This window comes from Peromyscus eremicus, chromosome 8a (genome assembly GCF_949786415.1).
Source record: "Peromyscus eremicus chromosome 8a, PerEre_H2_v1, whole genome shotgun sequence".
Lineage (NCBI taxonomy): Eukaryota > Metazoa > Chordata > Mammalia > Rodentia > Cricetidae > Peromyscus > Peromyscus eremicus.
This window is the reverse complement of record NC_081423.1, coordinates 43,480,570-43,496,686: the sequence shown is the minus strand read 5'-3', so window position 1 is coordinate 43,496,686 and position 16,117 is coordinate 43,480,570. Positions and strand designations below refer to the sequence as shown.

Below are 16,117 nucleotides of genomic sequence, written 5' to 3'. Positions count from 1 at the left end.
ATGCTTAGTTTTTTGAGGATCTACAATACTGTTTCTATAATATCTGTACTATTTTACATTCTGAATAGAGAAGGGTTCCAGTTGCTCCGCATCTTTACCAACACTTATTATTTTATGTTTTTAAAATAATAATTAGAATGGAGAGATGACCCAGTGGTTGTTAAGAGCACAGACTGCTCTTCCAGAGGACCAGGATTCAGTTCCCAGCACCCATATGGTACCTAACAATCATCTGTAACTCTAGTTGCAGGGGATCTGATGCCTAGGTACTGCATACATGTGTTACAAAGACATTCATGCAGGCAAAGTACTCAGAAACAATAAAATAAAATAAAATCTAAAAAAAAGTTTTTGTTGTTATAGTAGTGTTAGGGACTAGACCCAGAGCCTCACAAATGCTAGGCAAGCTTTTTACCACTGAACTATGTCTCTAGTCCAAAGATACACAGTCCAGGACATCTCTAACTCATAATCTTGTTGCCTCATCCTCATCAGTATTTACCACAACTGGCTTATTGCAGTTGTGATCTGTATTTCCCTAATGTAAATATATTTGATTATATTTCTTATATGATCATTTATATAATATTATATAATGATATAAATATATTTCTTCTTGGGAGAAGTGCCAATTTGGATTCTTTCCTCTATATTTGTTGTTGTTATTTGTTTGAGATTCCATAGCCCAACCTGGCTTCAAACTCATGATCCTCCTGTCTTACCCTTCTTAGGATTATAGACATATGCCATCATGTCTGGCACCCTTTCTCTTTCATTCATATATCTATCAATATATAGTAGTTTTGTTGTTGAGTTGCAGGGTCCCTTATATTCTGGACATTTACATTTTTTCATATGTATGATTTTTCAAAGACTTTCCCCCATTCTGTAGGTTGCCTTTCTAATCTGTTTTTGTCTTTCATGCATGGAGAGGGCAGGGTTTGGTGTGCTGAGATCAGATCAAGGGTCTGTGAAGGTGGTTACCTGCTACTCAGCTCTGCCCCAGAAGTTCTTAATATGGATTAGTCCAGTGTCTTTATTTTCCCTTTTGTTGCCTGTGCCATTAGTGTTAGACCCACGAAATCATTGTCAAATTATGTGTCATGGAGCTTTGCCTCTGCTTTCTTCTAAGAGTCCTACAGTTTTCAACACTTGTGTTCCTATTTTTAATAAATTTAGAGTTGATATAGTATAAGAAAAGTGTACAATTTCATCCTTTTGCATATGGAATGCCATTTTTAAAACAATTATTTTACTATGTTTTGCCTGCATGCTTGTCTGTGTGCCATGTGCATGCCTCATGCCCAGGGAGGTCAGAGGAGGCCATTTGATCTCCTGGAACTGGAGTTACAGGTGTTTGTGATGCACCATGAGGATGCTGAGAATGGAACCTGGGTTCTCTGGAAGAGCAGCCAGTGTTCCCAACCACCATCCCTCCAGCCCCGAGAGCCATTTTTTCAATACCAGGGTTGTCCTTTCTCCATTAAATGATCAAAAGGTTGTTACGTGTCAAGGACCAGCACCATGTGTTTCAGTTAACGAGCTTTATGTCATTGTGACAGATGGTGTCAGTTCAAGGTCAGTCGGCTCTGTTGGTGGGAAATACGTGGGTGAGCAAAACTGCTCCCTGTGGCATCCAGGAAGCAAAGAATTCCCCAAATCCTCTCCAAGAGCATGTTCCTAATGACCTAACTACCTTTCACACAGCTCAGCCTCCTACAGGTGCCACCACCTCCCAGTGGTACCAGAGACTGACAACCAAGCTCTTAGCCTCAGGTTTTTGTGGGGTGGAGGGAGGGGGGATTAAGATCCAAACCATGATGCCATACCCGCAGCAGCTTACTGGATTTTCCCTTCTTCCTTCTTCTCTTCTGATGCAGTTTTAACTACTGCGGTTGGTTTTTCATAATTATAATAGCGGATATCCGTAAGAGGACAGGCTGTGTGCCAAGCTGTATCCTAAAGGTTTACACACATTAGGCCATTCTGATAGACTGAATGCTCACGGCTTACCAGGTTTGGCACCTTCACTTGCCAGATTCACTTGCCCAGAGCTACACAACTAGTCAGTGGTGGAGCCTGTGTTCTAGCTCAGTGGTTTGGCCCTGGGATCTGGGGGCTCTAGTGCCTCAGACCTCCTAGATACGGGATTTGGAGGCTAGACAACCTTGGGCTTAGAGTGCTCCTGGACGTTCTCTTTTGAAAGCAGCAGCCCCAGAAGTGATGCTTCTGGTCTCTTTCCATTTCCTTCCAGGGCTCCCTATTCCAGGAGATATATAAAGCAGTTTCTTTCTAATTTCACAGAGAAGGCCACGGATGGCTCCCTGCAGAGTGAGGATTGGACACTGAACATGGAAATCTGTGACATCATCAATGAGACAGAGGAAGGGTATGTTTTCCTGGGGAACTTCTCCATTTGGGCAGGATGTCCTACACAGCTTGCCAGGGTTCAGTGTGGTGGGTTCAACTCTGGTGGGTTTGTTTGTTTGTTTTGTTTTATTATTACTATTATTTTCAAGATGTTTGATTTGGCCTTAATAAGCTGAAATTCAGTACTTTGTCTTTTTCCTTCCCACCCCACCCTCCCGCCATGTCCCCAGTGGCAGTGCTCCAGTTAGAGAAGTGACGTCTCCCTATCATCTACTTTGAATCATGGGTAGAAATGGAGCTTCTTGGCTACTTGTATTAACCATTACCTCTCCCTGCTCCTCCTCAGACCCTGCTTCCATGTTACAGACACAGGGGCCATTTTTACCCTGGGTTGCTTTCTAGGGTGCCATGGAAGAAGGCCCAGGGTGTAATCAGACACAGGAATGACAGAGGGGCACCCATGGCTCAGAGTAGCTGAGCATGCCTAGCATGGGTGGACTTAACCTGCAGCTTGCCCTCTTGCCTTTCTGCACTGCTGAGTTGGTTCTTGGTGTTACTGTGTACTATATCCTCCTCCTCTATAGCTCCGCTGTATTTGTACTTCTTATAGGCTAGTCTGGTTTGGGGTTTTGTCCACACCATAGACACCCGGTTTACTCTTACTATGCTCTTTTCCACTCCAGAGTGTTGAAGAGAACAGTTGGGACTCGGGCAGCCTAGGCCTGTACATTGGTGCTGTTCCTACTCACTAGTTCTCTCAAGTCAGTCCTGATCCTTCATTCATCAGATCCTTACAAAGTGTCTGCCTTTTGCAGACACAGTTGTAAACAAGGAGGGCGCAGCAGAGAGCAAGACACAATCCCTCCCATTGGGGAGCTGCCAGACCGGAACAGGGAGGCAAAATGTAAACAGGACAAACCACATAAGCTGATCAGGTGGGCTGAGCACTATGGGGAGGATCTGGGCAGAGAGGTGGCATGGTCTGGCTTTAATTTTGAATAGTCATCCCATGTTCAGAATGGGCTCACCAGGGCAGGTCAAAGACAGAGCAGATAAACCAGTAGGGGTTTATTACAGTCATCCTGTTGTGGATTGATGGTAAGCTGGACTGGAATGGAGGTAAAGATGAGGGAGGTGTCATTAGATTCTGGTGAGATTCAGAAATTAAAGTTAATAGAATTTGCTAATGTGGGATTTGAGCAAAATGTCAAGGGTAACATCATGGTTTGGGACCTACAAAGCAGAAGGATGGAGCCGCTAGTGCTGAGGTGGGGCAGGCAGAGAACAAATCTTGATCTGAGCTTAGGTGATTGTGTGACCCACCCACTAGGCCTCATCTAGGGGTGTTGGGGGCTATGGCCCGGCCTGTGCCCAGTATGGCCGTCCCCAAGGGAAAAGTGCTGCAGATGCCTTCTAAAGGGGCCGGGTTTGAGCTCGGCTTCTGGACTGGCAGGAAAGAAGTGACTTGTACTCAGGGTAGCATAAGAAGGGATACAGGTGGCCTGGGTCACATGGTGAAGAGGGAGTATTGGGAAGCAGGCTGGAAGAATGACTCCGGTTGGCTTTTCTTCTGCACATTTCCCTGAAAAATGTCTTTGTTCTTCCCTCTACCTCCCATGCAGTTCCCGACGCATATTTCAGCAGGTGACTTGCTCACTAGCAAGCTTTCCAGAGCATTCTTAAAATTTTAGCATAAAACCCTCAACCACACACCTTTGCAGCCCTTCTTCAGGCCCTTCAGCCTCATTAATTTTTCTTTTAGCGCCTTGAATTCTCACATTTTTGTCCCCACTCAAATATCTGATGTGCACTGAGCGCAGAAAACCCAAGAATGCTGGGATCTTCTTTCACGGTGTGAGAGACTGGGGACCTGCTTTCTCAGTCACAGCTCACGGAAGACCTGGCTGTGCATTTCCCAGTGGGCTAACCTCTTGTTCATGTGTGTTGGAAGGACAGTGTGGTGATTCTTGAAGAGTGTCTGTGCTTGCCTCTGTTGTAAGGTGTCTGCTGAAATCTCTCCCACATGGGGGAAGAGAAAACAAAACACCACACACACACACACTCACACACACACATTCACATACACACACATACATACATTCACACACACTCACACACTCACACACACACTCTCACACACATACACACACTCACATACACACTCACATTCACACACACTCTCACACATACGCTCACATTTACACACACTCTGACACACACACTCACATACACACTCGCACATACATACTCACATGCACACACACACACACACACACACACACACACACACACTTCCTTCTCCTTCCTGCTCCTGGCTGAGGGCTTCTCAGTGTTGTTCCCATGTTTCTCCAGCCAGTCTCCCTGTCACTACGTGCTTCCCATCAGTTATTAGATCTCAACATAAATTTCACTGGTGACCCTTCCCTCTTGACTTGTCATATTATGTGGTATTAGACTTTGGCTACAAATCTTTGTGATGTCTTTTCATGTCTGCCTTGCCCCACAACCTACTAGTCTGTACACTTCATGAGGGCAGGAATTCCATATGTTACACTCACTATTTTATCTCTCCCACAACACAACTTACACGTTCTCTCTCTCTCTCTCTCTCTCTCTCTCTCTCTCTCTCTCTCTCTCTCTCTCTCTCTGTGTGTGTGTCTCTCTCTCTCTGTCTCTCTCTCTCTCTCTCTCTCTTTCTGTGTGTGTGTGGGGGGGGGTCTCATGTATCTGAGGCTGACCTCAAAGGTGCTATATAGACCTTTAATTTCTGATCCTCCTGCTTTACCTCCTGAGTATTAGGATTATGGGTGTGCGGTATCACACCTGGTTTATGCAGTGCTAGGGACCAAACCCAGGGCTTCGTGTATGCTAGGCAAGCACTCTACCAATTGAGCCACATCTCAGCTCCATAATCAGCTCTTAATAAATATTTTAAAGTGTGTGAAGAATTGATGAAGTCCCTAAGGCAGTCTGATGAGAATGCAAGCATGTAAATATAATCATAACACAGCATGACAAGGACTGAGACAGAGACAGAGAAACAGAGCGAAAAGCTGCATATAGCTACAGAGACAGACATGTGCAGGGACTCCCAGCCAGCCTGGGGGCTGTCTGAAGCAAAAGCCTTTTTTGAAGGAGGTGACACTTCGGTAGACTCTTACAGTATACCTGGATTTTAGCAAGATGAGACAGATGGGTGACAGGGAGAAAGGTGGAACCTCTGGGGCTGGAAAGCAGTGTGTGTATCCGGTGCATGGGAAGCATGGCAGTGTGGATTAAGGGGTGTGGTGTGGAGCCTGGTGCCATCTACCTGGGCTAGAAGCTTATGTCACCACTCACTTATGTAGCCCTGAGTGTGTTCCATCTCCCTGTGCCTCAGTTTCATCTCACATGAAAATGGTTTGTCAATAGTGTCCATCTCATAGTTATAGTGAAGATTAGAGGAATAAATAATCCCCATATAGTGGGTGTAGTGTAGAGCATTAATAGGCAGGCTCTGATGAGGATCCAAAGGTCTGGATCATTTCACAACCATTTTCCTGGCTCACTGAGTCCTTACGCTGCAGCCTCTAAGCCAGAGTAACGTGGAAAATCCAGTCAATGCAGCGGAGAGGATGAGTGCCGAGGGTGTGTGTTCCGGAGAAAAGCTGTGGCTGGAGACATAATGTGCAGCTGTCTGAGAGCCACCGAAGAGCTCCCCACTGCTGGAGAGAAGGGCTCTCAGGAGTCTGATAGGGGTGTGGGCAGCCAGACTGGTCTTGAGGCCCTTGGGACTGCCCCATGGGGCCCCACCTTTCTACTGAGAGCTCCTGGTACTTGGCACCTCTCACACAAGCCCATGTTTTCCCTTGACTTAGCGGTTGTCCCTTCAGCCTTTGGTAGCTCCTTTGAATTTTGTGGTTTCTCCAACCCGACAGTAATGCTCTACTCTGACACTTCTCCCTCAGATCAGCAGAGAGAAATGCTTCTCTTTTGTTCTCAGGTAGCACTAACTGAAGCATAGCTCTTGGGAAAGGATTTTCAGCTTAAACCTAACCAGCCTGCCTACTATCTGATTGCCCTCCACCCATAATCTGGGAATGCCGACATACTGTCAGCCAGAAATACACCATCCTCCGGGGTAGTGCCTGTTTTTCTCATCATGGAAATCTAAGAAGAGATGAAAGAGAGCACGTAGAGAGAGGGTACAGCTTGTCAGCCTGGGACAATGGTGAGCAGAGCCTGCAGAGAGGAAGTCAGTCTTCTCTAGCCATTAAGTTGCCTGCTCTCTTCAGCCCAGCCCATCCAAGCAGAGAGCTGCTCAAATGCTGTGTTTATAAAATCTGCATCCCTGTGGAAGTTACCCATATTGAATGTCTTAGATAGGGTTTCTATTGCTGCAACAAAACACCATGACCAAAAAGCAAGTTGGGGAGGAAAGGGTTTATTTGGCTTACACTTCCACATTGCTGTTCATCACCAAAGGAACTCAGGACAGGACCGCAAACAGGGAAGAATCCTGGAGGCAGGAGCTGACGCAGAGGCCATGGAGGTAGTGCTGCTTACTGGCTAGCTCAGTCTGCTTTCTTATAGAACCCAGGACCACCAGTTCAGGGATGGCACCACCCATAATGGGCCCTTCCCCGTTGATCACTAATTGAGAAAATGCCTTACAGCTGGATCTCATGGAGGCATTTCCTCAGCTGAGGCTCCTTCCTCTCTGATGACTCTAGCTTGTCAAGTTGGCACACAAAACCAGCCAGCACTGTAGAACCCCTGGTTTAGGGCCCATTCCTGTCTCCTCAGCCCTTAGACTCTGATGCCAAGAATTCAGGTAGAGCAACTGTGTTTTAAGTTGGAGATAGGAAATAAGAGGTTTGAGTCCTGAATTTTTTTTTATTATGTGTATATGTATCTCTGTGTGGGCACTGCATATAAATGTGAGGAGTCCAGAAGGGCTGGGCACTCTGGAACTAGAGTTACAAGTGGTTGTAAGCTGCTGACTAAGTACCCAACAGATGTAAGTACTGGTAACTGTAGCTCGGTCCTCTGCAAGAACAGTACATGCTGTTAACAATGGAGCCTCTCTTTAACTCCAGTTTGTTATTTGTTTAAAGCTTTCTTCCAGAAGCCTTATGGCTTTCTCTCTATATGAGGCTGACTAGCAGATCGTCCATCCTCCTTTGCCTTAACTTCTTCATGCATATTTGACAGGACATTTTTGTGTATGAGACAGTACACATGTTAGAAGCACAGGCGTGAGAGCCCCTGACCTCCAAACATTTGCCTAAGGGAAGGCCAAAGCCAGTGACATGCCCTTTGTTGGCTGGAGCGCACTGGGACAGCAAGGGGCTGAGTCATATGGGAGTTCTAATTTCTGTTTGTGAAGAACTACTGATCCCCATAGTGGACTAATTTACGTTCCTACCAACAGCATGTCAGGACTCCACCCCCTCCCAACCTTTCTAGCATTTTTTGTTGCTTTTTATTTTAAATTGTATTTTTATTAGTATTGTGTTGTGTGCATCACACACACATTCCATGGCGAGCCTGTGGAAGTCAGACGACAGCTTTGTGGAGTGTGTTCTCTCCTCATTCCTTTATGTGGGTCCCAGGAATTGAACTTAATTTGTCAGTGTACACAGCAAGGGCCTTTACACACAGAGCCATCTCATTGACCCTGTTTCTTTTCCCAGGAATAGCCGTTCTGACTTAGGTGGGATGGAATCTCAATGTCCTTTTGATTTGTTTCCCTCGCAGCTAAGCATGTCAAACATTTATTCATGTAATTATTGGTTGCTTATAGTTTTTCTTTTAAGAACTGTCCATTCGGGTCATTTGAATGATTTTTTTTCTCTGTTGTTTGTTTGCTTATTTATTTGTCTGTTCTAGATTAATTAATTCCCTCTAAGATGTGTAGCTGGCAAAGATTTTCTCCTATTCTAGAGGCTGTCTCTTGACTCTGATTACCGTTTCATTTACTGTGCAGAAATGTTTTAAATTTCGTGCACTCTCATTTGTAAATACTTGTAATTGTTAAAACTCCTGCCTGTGACTGTCTCTTGAAGGACGTCCCCTGAGCTTCCCACTGGCAGTCTCAGGTCTCACTTTACAGTCTCTGGTCCATTTTGAGCTGATCTTTGTGCAGGATGAGAGACAGAGATTGAGTTTCATTCTTCTACGTGTGGATATCCAGTTACCCCGGGCCATTTGTTGAAAATACTGGCTTTTCTCTAGTGTGTGTTTTGGGTACCTTTGTCAAGAATCAAATGTCTAGCCAGGCGTGGTGGTGCACACCTTTTATCTAGCACTTGGGCAGCAGAGGCAGGATCTCTGAGTTTGAGGCCAGCCTGGTCTACAGAGCGAGTTCCAGGACAGACAGACAGCTACACAAAGAAACCCTGTCTTGAGAGAAAATAAAAAAGAATCAGGTGCTTCTGTATGTGGTGGGTTATTCTAGGTGTGTGGTTTCTGTCAGTGTGTGTCTGGGCCAGTGCTGTTCTTATTCCCAAGGCTCTGCAGTCATCTGGACCTGGGAATTCTGACACTCTAGCATTGTTTGTTTTTTCTTCCCCCAGGACTGCTTTGGCTACCCAGGGCCTATTAGGATCATTTTTCCTGTTTCTGCAAAGAATATTATTGGAATTTTGATCAGGATTACATTGAATTTATAGATCACGTTAGACAATAGGACCTTTTCCATGATATTAACTCTGACAATACAAGAACATGGGAGTTCTTTCCATCTTCTAGTGTCTTTCGTTTTTTCCGCAGTGTTTTTATTATGGAGATCTTATGCTTTATTGTTAGAACTATTTCTGTTTTGTTTTTAAGGCTACTATGAGTAGAATTCTTTTTTTTTTTTTTTTTTTTAGCATGTTCATCATTGCCTTACTATAATTTTTTTTTCAAGACAGGGTTTCTCTGTGTAGCTTTAGAGCCTGTTCTGGAACTCGCTCTGTAGACCAGGCTGGCCTCGAACTCACAGAGATCTACCTGGCTCTGCCTCCCGAGTGCTGGGATTAAAGGTGTGGGCACCACCACCTCCCGGCATTGCCTTACCATAATTTTTTAAATGTTGACTTTGTAGCTGATACTTTACTAAAAGTGTTGTTACATCTAAGAGTTTTCTGGCAGTCTTCAGGGTCTTTTTAGTTTTTGTTGTTGTTGTTGTTTTTGAGACAGGGTCTCACTATGTATCTCTGGCTGACTTAGTATTCACTCTGTAGCCCAGGCTGGCCTCCACCTGACAGAGATCCACCTGCCTCTGCTTCCCAAGTGCTGGGGTTAAAGGCATGCGCCACCACGCCTGGACCAGGATTTTATATATAAGATCATATCATCTCCATAAAGAATAATCTGGCCGGGCGGTGGTGGCACACCTTTAATCCTAGCACTCGGGAGGCAGAGCCAGGCGGATCTCTGTGAGTTCGAGGCCAGCCTGGGCTACCAAGTGAGTTCCAGGAAAGGCGCAAAGCTACACAGAGAAACTCTGTCTCGGGGGGGGGGGGGGGGGGGGGGGAGATCTGACTTCTTCTTTTCCTATTTGTATCTAGTTTGTTTCTTTTTGAAAATCCAAGTACTATACTGAATGAGTCCAGAGAATATAGACATCTTTGTCTCAATACTGATTTTAGAAGAAATGCTTTCTGGTTTTCTCTGTTCAGTATGATGTTGTGTGTAGATTTATTACATATACAGCCTTTATTTTGTTGAGATATGATCCCTCTATTCCTGCTTCTTCAGGGCTTTTTCAATGAAAAGATGTTGAATTTTGTCAAAGGCTTTTTTTTTTTTCCCATCTATTGAGACAATCATGTGATTTTTGTCCTTGATTCTATTTATTCTTATGCATATGTCTTTTAAGTTTGGTCCATAAAAATGTACAAGAAGTTTCCTTATTCTTCTTTGCAGCTGCATAAAAGCCATGATGTAATTAGCCCTGCTTCCTTTTGTAGACGTGTATTTCTCCAGTCCCTTCCATTTACAAATGTGTTGCGGTGAACAACCTTAATACCTGTGCTGGTTCACACTGGGCTAGTGCCCTGATGAGGCTTGTGGATCATAGTAGATCTGTCCTTTTCACAGGCCAAAGGACGCCATTCGGGCACTAAAGAAGCGGCTCAGCGGGAACCGGAACTACAGAGAAGTGATGTTGGCCCTGACGGTGAGTATTGTTTCCCGGTAGTGAAAGCTTAGGACGTGTACACAGACTTACTCTTCCTAGGAGCCCCCTCTGCCCACTCAAATGGGCTTCCAGCATGTAGTGCGTGTTGTCATGGTTCAGCAGCATCTTCCAAGGGACCCTTGGAGTCCCCGCCCACCTCTGATGCAGGAGGCGAGTGCAAATGGGCTAGATGTATACCAGGAGAAGATGAGGGTGACATGGTTGTACCCAGCAACAGTAAATAGAAGCTCAGGATAGAAGAGCCAGAGGCCAGGCCAGGTCTCATTCCTGCTATCAGCCTGTTTGAGATACTCGGAGCCAGTTTTCTGTTTATAGAGATGTTCACTCTTATCTGTCCAACACCTGCCCAGGATGGAGCTTTTAGAATGTTGGTGGGATATTTACAACTACCTTCTAAAGTGTGTTTGTTACTTCTCACAGTTGAGGAGACTGGCTCTGAGAGGCCTTTTGAGTTTTACCTTCACAGCTGTGGTGTGCCATCATAGATCGGTCTTTTGTTTGGGATAAAAATGAAAATAATACAAAGGGTCTTGAAAAAGTCAGCCAGTGACTCCTTTCAGGGCAAATAGATAAGAATTGTGACCTTCCTTAAGATACAGAGAACTAAAAAAGGTATTTCAGGTGCTATTTCTGTCTTGAAAGCTAACAGTTTCTCAGATGCCTTAAAATCTGGGCCACGGTGACTTTTTATTAGAAGCTGTAACAAGTCACCATGTCAGCTTCTATAGGTGGGGAAAGTGGGTTATTTATCTCAAACTGTCATAGCATATTTCCTTGTAAGACGGAAGAGCTATCGTGATCTCCTCTGCCCCCCAAAATAAAGTCTAAAACCTAATAGGAAATCTCTCTCAACCAGGGGTTGGGATTTACATAGCAAAGAAGAAAATGTCAGTTGAGAAGCAGGTGAAAGCTTAATTTTTTTTTTTTAACCTCAACATTGATGGAGACCAGAATGGAACACAAATCATCATTTTAGTGACACGTGTCACTGGGGAACCAGCTCTAGCCTTTGTCCCTCTTTGTGCCGGTTTCATGGTAACCACTGTAGGTGGGAAGCTGCTTTTCTTTCTTTCTTTCTTTCTTTCTTTCTTTCTTTCTTTCTTTCTTTCTTTCTTTCTTTCTTTCTTTCTTTCTTTCTTGTTGTTGTTTGTTTTTTCAAGACCGCTCTGATTGTCCTGGAACTCTCTCTGTAGACCAGGCTGGCCTCAAATTCACAGATACCCACCTGTCTCTGCCTCCCACACGCTGGGATTAAAGGCGTGCACCACCTCTGCCCATGGGGCTGGTGGGAAGCTTTTTAAAGTGACTGTGTTTCCTTGCCTCCCTACATACACATTGCTTGGCAGCCATCATTTGGCCTTCCTGGTGACCAGGTCTTTTCAGCAAACCCCTTGTGAGGCCTGTGGAACGCAGCAGAGCTGTTGCCCTTGTACCTGGGTCCCCGCCTGGCACACGTGGCATGGTTTTCTGTTTGCTACGATGGCTTCACTTGTTAGCTGCTGTCAGCCCTGCCCCTTCCTGTGGCCCTTTCCCAGATGCACCTTTGTCTCTGCCTAGGCTGTTGGTATTTATCCAGTGGAGCTAGCAATCCCCAGGGCCTCTCCTCTTGAGCCTTCACATGTGTGTTCCTAACATCTGCTTCTCATTGCTTGGAGGTCCCCTTTGTTTATTCCATGAGTTCTGGCTGTATCTCAGAAAGTTGCCACTGGGTTTCATTCCTGAAAACCCACAAAGTCAGGTTTGCCAAGAGCCTTTTTGGAAGGGTAACTTGAAGTGGCCTTGACAGAGAGGAATTCCTGTGCCTCCTACATGTAGAGGCTTTGGGCTGTTAGAAACACATGTGCACAGGGTATTTTCTGAGGCTGGGATGGACACACTGACCTTAAGATCTGTTCTCTGCGAGAACTGAAGGAGAGAAGAGTGTTCTGTCCATGGTCTCCCTAGAAACAGGAGCAGAGCCCAGGGTTGACCTCAGCTGCTCCTCTGCTCCTGGTTATTTTCACCCAGGCCAACTTCCTGAGCCTCCTCCTCTGCTGGTCCTCTCTTGCCCCTCAGAGCCCAGGAGCCATCACCAGAATCTGGAGAATGAGTAGAGAATCCTCGAGAAAAGGGTACCTTGCAATATGCCTGGGGACAGAAATAACTTCTCCAGTTCCTCTTGGTAGCCCCCATGGTCCCTGAGAGTGAGAGCTTTTCTCTCATGGTCACCCAGAATCAGACACAATCAGAGATTAAGAAAGGGAAATTCCTCTTAGTTGAATAAAATTTGTGGTTCTGGGGCTGGAAAGATGGCTCAGCAGTTAAAAGCACCAGCTGCTCTTGGAGAGGACCTAGATTCAGTCCCCAGCACCCACATGATGGCTCACAATCTGTAACTCCAACTGTAACTCCAACTCAGAGAATCCAGTGTTTTCTTCTGGTTCTCATGAGCACTGCACACACTTGGTGCACAGACATACATGCAGACAAAACACCCATACGCATGAGATAAAAATACATAGCAGTTGTGCAGAAGTCCCAAAGATTATGAGTTTACAATGCTTCCTGGGTGCACCAAGTAGAACGTGGAGCCTCCAGAAGTACAGCAAGAAAAGAAGGAAAGGGTGACTTGGGGTCTGCAGAGCTGCTGGGTCTCCTAGGTGAAGTTCCACGATCAGCAGAGCCTCAGCCTTGACTCCCAAAATGGCTTGATGCCTTCTTCCAGAGTTAGCTCAAGGAACAAGAGAAGGACAGATAATCCAGAACACAGCTCTTGTTTCTGAGGGCCTCACAGCTGATGTGGCCACTTGGAAGAGAGCTCAAAGGAGGGATGCCTTGGTGTCCTCAGCTGGGTCAGGAGGTCAGGGCTCCTGAGAAGGTGAATCAGAGTTCCTATCCTGGGCTGATAATGGAACTTAGTGGTAGAGTGCTTGCCTACCATGCGCAAGGCACTGGGTTCAATCTCTAGCATTACAAAAGAAGGAAAAAAGAGTTTCCGCCCTGCCTCTGTGTCGGTTCTTCCTTCCTAAGCCTCTCAACTTTGAAAACTAAGGTAGCAGGGTGTACTTGAAGGGACTGTAGTAGTTGAGAGAGTAGAATGAAATTATATATAATATGGAGGGATCTCACTGTACTTGGATGTAGCTGGCACGAAGTCTGTGTCATAATTGTGAACCTTTTAGTCTGCACATTGTCAAGGCAAAAGCCTATGGCAGGAACCACTTAGGGAGCAACTTCATAAGCTAATTCATGGTCACATAGGAGTGACAGGTGGTTAGAAATGTCCCCTGTTGCTGGTGCTATCCTTGTAGGAGGCATTCATTAGCAGGCCCCGGAGGAGGTGCCTTGGGAAGGGTCAGGTGACTTGTGTTTGATGTTGGAGAGGCCCTCCCAGTACTCCCAGTACCTCTCCTGGGGACATGTAAGAAGCTATGGATACAGCAGTCTTCTGAAGTGGCATCCCATGGCCCTAGTGGTTGCTTACCCTGTGCAGGATGCTGAAGTAGTTGACATATGTCCTCCCTGCAAGGGAGACTAATCCTCCCTGCAAGGGAGAGCTCATTGCTCCCACTTTCCAGATGAGGACACAGAGGCTGTGTGAAACTTGTCCTGGACCATCAGGGAGGAAGTAGCAAAGCTGAGTCTCTAACTCCCACTGCCACCTGATGAGAACCTATCAGCCATCCTTTCAAAGCAATTGAGGCCTGTGGACCTCCCCAGATAAGAGAGCAGTGAACAGGGTCTCACAGAAGAAGGATGGAACTTAAAACTGACTGGCAGCTGAGGTCCACATTTGCCAAGGGCTGCCATCCATTGTCATTGCTGATTTTACCCGCAGAACAGGAGTATGTTAGGGTGTGTATTTGCTTCCTCACATTCACCAGGCAATTCCAGCTCTCCCAGCACCTTCCTCTTGTGACAGAGGTTGTTGGCCAAGACCTCACACCATGGCCTAGAGAGAATAATTAAAATGTTAATTTTCAGGGACCTCTCAGTCATTTTGATACCATTAGAAGACCTGTATCCTTCTCGTGCAAAACCCCTGTTTCAGTTACCAACTAAGTGTCTGAGTACTGTGCTGGGACAGGGGCTTCCAGTCAGCACAGCACTGTCATTCTCAAGGAACGGGGATGACCGAGTTAGTGTGGGGATGCGCGAGGGTTGGCTTAGAGGGCATGTAACAGGAAGATGATCTGGAAGCATGACTGACAGGTGAGGAACTCAGCTACCCTCCCCCATTCCCAGTGTGGTGACCTCCTCCCAACCCCCTACAACTTCAGGTGCTGGAGACTTGCGTGAAGAACTGTGGCCACCGCTTTCACCTCCTCGTGGCCAACCGAGACTTCATCGACAGCGTTCTGGTCAAAATTATCTCTCCCAAGAATAACCCTCCCACCATTGTCCAGGACAAAGTGCTTGCTCTAATTCAGGTGAGCTGGCTTCCCTCCCCCAGTTGGTTGGGTATGGAAGATGGGGACTGTGGTACATGCTCATGCTTTCCCATTATTTTGGAGGAAAAGTTACAGATTGGGGGTTTAAATATCTGTTGCAAAATACTTACTTTCTTTATACTCACCTCACTGGAAATCCTAAGCGGTGGCTCTCTGGTTACAGAGCCTCCAGGAAGCTTCTGAGTGCCCAGCCTTCTGTCGTCCAGACAGGTGGGCAGTAGAGGGGCTTCAGCAGGCCTCTGAGATAACGGGGTGTAGCGGAGATAAGTAGAGTAGAAGGGCCGTGTTAGAGTCATGTACCAGGTGAGTGAGGTCACAGAGCAAGAGCCAACTCCAGAGTGGAAAAGATGGTAAGGAGTGTTTCACTGAAGAGGTGACATTTCTGTGGACCCTGAAAAGTGGGGAGGAGTTTGGTGGGAAAGCCAGAGTGTAGGAAGCATCTCAGGAAGAGAATAGCTGTGCGGAGGCCCAGAATCATCAGGGAACAGTTATCCATACTTGAGATATACCCAGATATTAAATATTACAGGCTCTGTAACAAATCAGCCCAAGTCTAGCAGCTTACAGCAAGAATGTTACCTTTTCCCTGGTTTCTGTGGAGCAGGCATGCAGGTGTGGTCTGGTGGGAGATTATAAATGTACCCTCTGAAGGCACTACTGGGACTCAGTACTCCATTTCCAAGATGGTGCCCCGACATGGCTGGTGGAGGGAAGTGTCCGTTGCTTGATGATGCGACAAGAGACTTGTGTTTCCCAACACATAGAAGTCACACATCACCTTTTCTGTCATTCTGTTTATTAGAAAGGAGTCACCAGGTTAAGCTGCAAGAATTGGGGAATTAAGGCATGAGGTGAATATGTGAGCATATTTTGAATATTGTGTTTGGAGAGCAGGGTGTGGTATAGACTGTCCAGGGCTGTGCTTAAGCGGGGTAGATAGGCAGAAAGTGAGGCCAAAGGATGGGTAAGGCTTGTGGGTTGTGTGTGCTGAGGGCCTTGGGTTTGATCCTTAGAGGTAATAGGGGAGCCATTGAAAGTTTCTGTTCTGGGTTGTACACAGATTTTAGACAAAGCACCCCACTGGTGTGGCATCTGAATCCATAAGCATAACCAATATGGATGACTAATGCATGCCTGCAAGAGCCAAGAG

The 16,117-nt window shown here is 46.0% G+C and overlaps 1 protein-coding gene across 3 annotated transcripts in view; it reads left to right on the top strand.

Annotated features, from left to right (window-relative positions):
• Tom1l2 (target of myb1 like 2 membrane trafficking protein) overlaps nt 1-16,117 on the top strand; it is a 126,239-nt gene that overhangs the window by 66,515 nt on the left and 43,607 nt on the right. For all 3 annotated transcript variants that reach the window (XM_059270806.1, XM_059270804.1, XM_059270803.1), the window contains exons 2-4: nt 2,305-2,389; nt 10,438-10,516; nt 14,797-14,946. In XM_059270806.1, the coding sequence (XP_059126789.1) occupies nt 2,305-2,389; nt 10,438-10,516; nt 14,797-14,946 (314 nt within the window). The remainder of the gene's footprint in view (nt 1-2,304; nt 2,390-10,437; nt 10,517-14,796; nt 14,947-16,117) is intronic.